General features: G+C 41.7%; 1 protein-coding gene across 1 annotated transcript in view; it reads left to right on the top strand.

Annotated features, from left to right (window-relative positions):
- The first annotated feature begins 2325 nt into the window (after positions 1-2325).
- LOC118123324 (proline-, glutamic acid- and leucine-rich protein 1) overlaps positions 2326-4297 on the top strand; it is an 11601-nt gene continuing 9629 nt past the window's right edge. Inside the window, exon 1 of the mRNA XM_035180672.2 lies at positions 2326-2827. Within this exon, the coding sequence (XP_035036563.2) occupies positions 2777-2827 (51 nt within the window). The 5' untranslated portion in view covers positions 2326-2776. The remainder of the gene's footprint in view (positions 2828-4297) is intronic.

Genomic DNA, 4297 nt, shown 5'->3' with positions numbered 1-4297 from the left:
TAAAAAACTTTGAAGCGGTGAGAGGGAAACTGCTCATCCAAAGAAAAGAACTCTGGTCCCTTTAGGAAAAAATATCTTTTTCCTGAAAGAAAAGGTTCTGTAAAACCATCACGTGTTCATGTGTTTGTGTTCCTGCTTTGCACAGCAGCTACTCCCCGTGCGTCGACAGAGAGAGGTTGGTGACTCTGACATGAGATAAGAAAGAGGGACGTGCTCCACGGCCACATCTCACTTAGTTCATGCCAGGTCGCAGTGTGTGGAAGCCACAAATTCCTCAGATCATGGAGCTGTGAGGTAATCAGCATGAGTAATAATTGCACACTGTAAATCACATGTCTCTAACCTCACCATGGAGAAGAAAAACCTAACACACACTTGAGTTTCATTTTGAGTTGCGTCCAAATTATATTACAGCCTCGCATTTCCTCATGGTAGTCGACATGAACGCTTGATTCACAGCAGCTCTGGACGAAATCGGGCAAAAACGTACAAAACACATATTTGTCTATGTACCACAGCATGGTGTATTTATTAATAGTAAATGAAACTTTGCAAATACAACTTCCTGTGACCCTTTAAAATGTGTTTGTTGCTCTTGTGTGCGGGTCTGCGTGTACATGTGTGTGGCCATGTGGTCAGAAGAAGCGTACGTGTGTGAAGGCAGCTGACCAAACAACTTCTCTACAATGCCTGAGAAAATTACAGTAACTCTGAGTGTATTATTTTACTGAGGTGGGGGCTGCTCATATGATTATACTGTTTTAAACATATATAGAGATAAATGCAGTATCCAATAATTACAAAGAGAAGCAGCTTTTTCACCTCTTATTTCTCACAAGATAAAATCTATTTTTGTCCAAATGAATATAGAATCACAAACAAAATTCAACTCAAAACTACTTTAATAGTTTAAACCCAACTAATTGTTTGAAAACCCCTCGAAAGGTTATATTTTAAAGTATTGATTAATTGGTATAAAAGCTTTATATGGGAAAGATAACGCACATTTAGACTCTAGCAAAAGGTCACCTGATATCGTCCCCAGCCCCTAAACAGATGGATGGATGGATGGATCATATAAAACATGGTATGGTTACATACTAACACACACACACACACACACACACACACACACACACACACACACACACACACACATAAGTCATTGATTTTACTTCACATGCAGACAAACATCACTCAAAAAGCGACATTGTGTACTCTGCTGCCCTCTTGTGAATATTGAGGTATAACCTGCCATTGGGTTGTATGCTACGCTTTGATATGCAACTACATGATACTATTAAAAAAAGTATTTCACCTATACTGACACTTCTGAATACACCTAAAAGAACTGTTGATTTTATTTCACTTTTATTTTTTGCCTGGAATATTTCAAATGTATATAGTATTGTATTTGATTATATTTTCCATGACATTGCTATAAAAATAAACAAGATGTTTATGTTGAAATAAAATGTGACCGGACTCAAAACAGACCAGTGGTTCAGGACAAGAAGATACTGACTGTTAAGACACTGTGGGGACACAATTCTACATACTATAAATGAATAAAGATAATAATAATAATAATAATAATAACAATAACATTTGTCCATTTATATTTGCTCTAACGCTCAGACCTAATTCCTGATGAATGTAGTAGCTTGTTGTATATAGTATGAATCTGCAGCTGATTCAAAATAAACAACAAGTGAAATATGATGAACTATAATTCAACACTGTGGGGATATAATTCTTCATAATGTAAATTAATACTACTACTACTACTACTACTACTACTACAACAACTAATAATAATAATAATTATAATAATTATAATAATTATAATAATAATTTTAACTGTAGTATAGGTCAACCTAGTGTTCCTAATAGAATCTCTCACTGTAAAAACTGTTTGTACACATCATCGTTGTAATCAAGTGTCAAGTGTTTATTGTCATATGCACAACAATTACATTTAGCAGTCGCTGGCAATGAAATGCTTGGGTGACAGGCTCTCGTCTAGCAATGCTCAGAATGTTACAAGCAAAAAAAATATCGAATAAAATAATATAAAATAGAATATCAAAAAATTTAAAATAAAAATAAAAATAAAAAAATATATATATATACATCTAAAATATATATATGCACCTAAAGAAACAACAATAGTGCAAATATGCTAAGATGCAGAGTTAGTGGAATTATGGCAGATTGGAGGAGTTTAAAAGTGTTTTAAATGTGTCAGTACAATGTCAGAAACACGTGTGTGTGCAGTGGCCCAGCGGCTCAGTGGTCCAGGGGCGGTTCTGGGGGTCAGAGCACCAGTGTGTGTGGACGCAGCCCGGCCGAGGTCCCCTGGCTGAGGCGGCCTCTGCGCGGCTGTTGCTGGGAGCTCCGGCCAATCAAAGCCGCAGCGCTGCCGTACAAGTCGTTAGTGGGTTGGAGAAGCATGACATCATGCCCAGCTCCAGCCTCCCTGCGAAAACAAAGCGTGAAACCTCCACATCCCACTACAGCGACTCACCGTCCACCGCCCGACCGTGTGCAGCGTGACAGCCCGCCGCCCCGCCACTGAGATTCACACCGGGAGAGGGGGGCATCCCTCCGTCCGTCAGTCCGTGGGTGCATGCGTCTGTCCGGGGGAATGGCGGATGGAGAGGCCGCCGTGTCTGTGGTGGAGTGGGACAGCGGTGCGGTGATGGGGGTCTAACCGAGAAACGTCCCACCTCTGCGGCTCTATTTCCTCTGCTCGGCTCGGTATTCAGCTCCGGACATGGATCCTGAGAATAAGTTGACATTCTGCCTCGGGCTGAAGGCTGAGGAGGTAAAACACACACCGCACACACACACACACACACACACACACACACACACACACACACACACACACACACACGCACACACACTGCTGTCAACAGCTGGGCTTCAGTGACTCTGCAGAGCAACATGCTTCTCATCTCCTGCCTGTTGTTGTTGTTGTTGTTGTTGGATTCTCTTTTCCTTCCTCCATCTCCTCATCTGTTGGCTCATGTCTCAGGGCCACAGTTGCATATTTGCTCCACTGCAGTGAAATGGTTGGTGTTGAGTGAAGTCAGTCATTTGTTCGCTTGTAGTCAGTGGAAAGAAAGAGAGTCTGTGATGGTGGGGTCAATGGAACAACAGCTAATTATAGGCCACTGTTAAAGGTTTCCCCCTGCAAGAGGGACTCACTGTGCAGGACACGAATGAGAACGTGATTTAGAATGTTTATGGTGCTGTCACGGTGTGATGGTTTGGGTTTTGGTTCAGGGCAGAGGTTTGGGTTGAGCAGGCCTCCACATGGTTCCTGGCAGCTGAATGCACTGGGTGAAGGTAGACCACAGGCAAAGGCTGGACGCGATTGTGAAACACAGGAAAAACTGAGTTATTCCACATGCAGAGACAAAACAAACTGAATCTCTCAAGAATCAAAACTGAGTCTCACATGAAATTGTATTACATTTTGAGTCAAATTTGCAATCTATACAATCTAAGTATAAGAAATTAAAAAGTCAGGAATAAATGGTCAACACATTACTACAGAGAATAATAGTGTATAATCAGAGAAAAACAGATCGATCAACAAATATAATGTAGTTGAACCACAACAAAAATATTTAGTTGCTTCCATGGAAATATCAGTTTGTTCCTCAATTCAGTTTCACTTTTGCTTTGAGCGTGGCGGATTTAGAAATTTAGAGATTTTAAAGAAGTTGGTTCTTGTGTTGTCGGAGGCCCCGTTCACACCCTGGTAATAACATCCTCCCTGAGTGATACGATCATGAAATACATGTGAATGCACCACATTAAAGTGTTGGTCAGTGTTGATAGCGTGACCACAAACAACTAAACACGTGGACACTGAGAAGCGTAGAAATACTTGGGATCACTGTGAAACTGTAGCGTTCACACAGGTGGCCACATGGGGGCCCAGACCTCCTCCAGATGTGGTCTGATCACTGACCCCTTACACGCCTGGTAATGTGTTTTTTGTGAGCCAATCACAAGTGGACAGCTCTAAGTACAGGTGTGAACGCCCTCAGGTCTGATAGCGATCCGATCACGCCAGGCCACATGTGTCCTGGACCCACATATCAAGGACCGCCTACTCAGCTGACGTCCTAACCCTAACCCTAACCCTAGCCCGCTACAGTCTCACTATGAACTGAACCTATTTTCACTCTCATCTATGACCATACGCTGATTTGTTTGTGGTCATCGCCAATATATTAACACTGACCACGACATCATGTCTTACCTTGGTGAAATCTTTATT

This window comes from Hippoglossus stenolepis, chromosome 2, assembly GCF_022539355.2.
Source record: "Hippoglossus stenolepis isolate QCI-W04-F060 chromosome 2, HSTE1.2, whole genome shotgun sequence".
NCBI classification, from domain to species: Eukaryota; Metazoa; Chordata; class Actinopteri; order Pleuronectiformes; family Pleuronectidae; genus Hippoglossus; species Hippoglossus stenolepis.
Note: the sequence above shows the minus strand (reverse complement) of the source record. Positions and strands in the feature narration are given on the sequence as shown.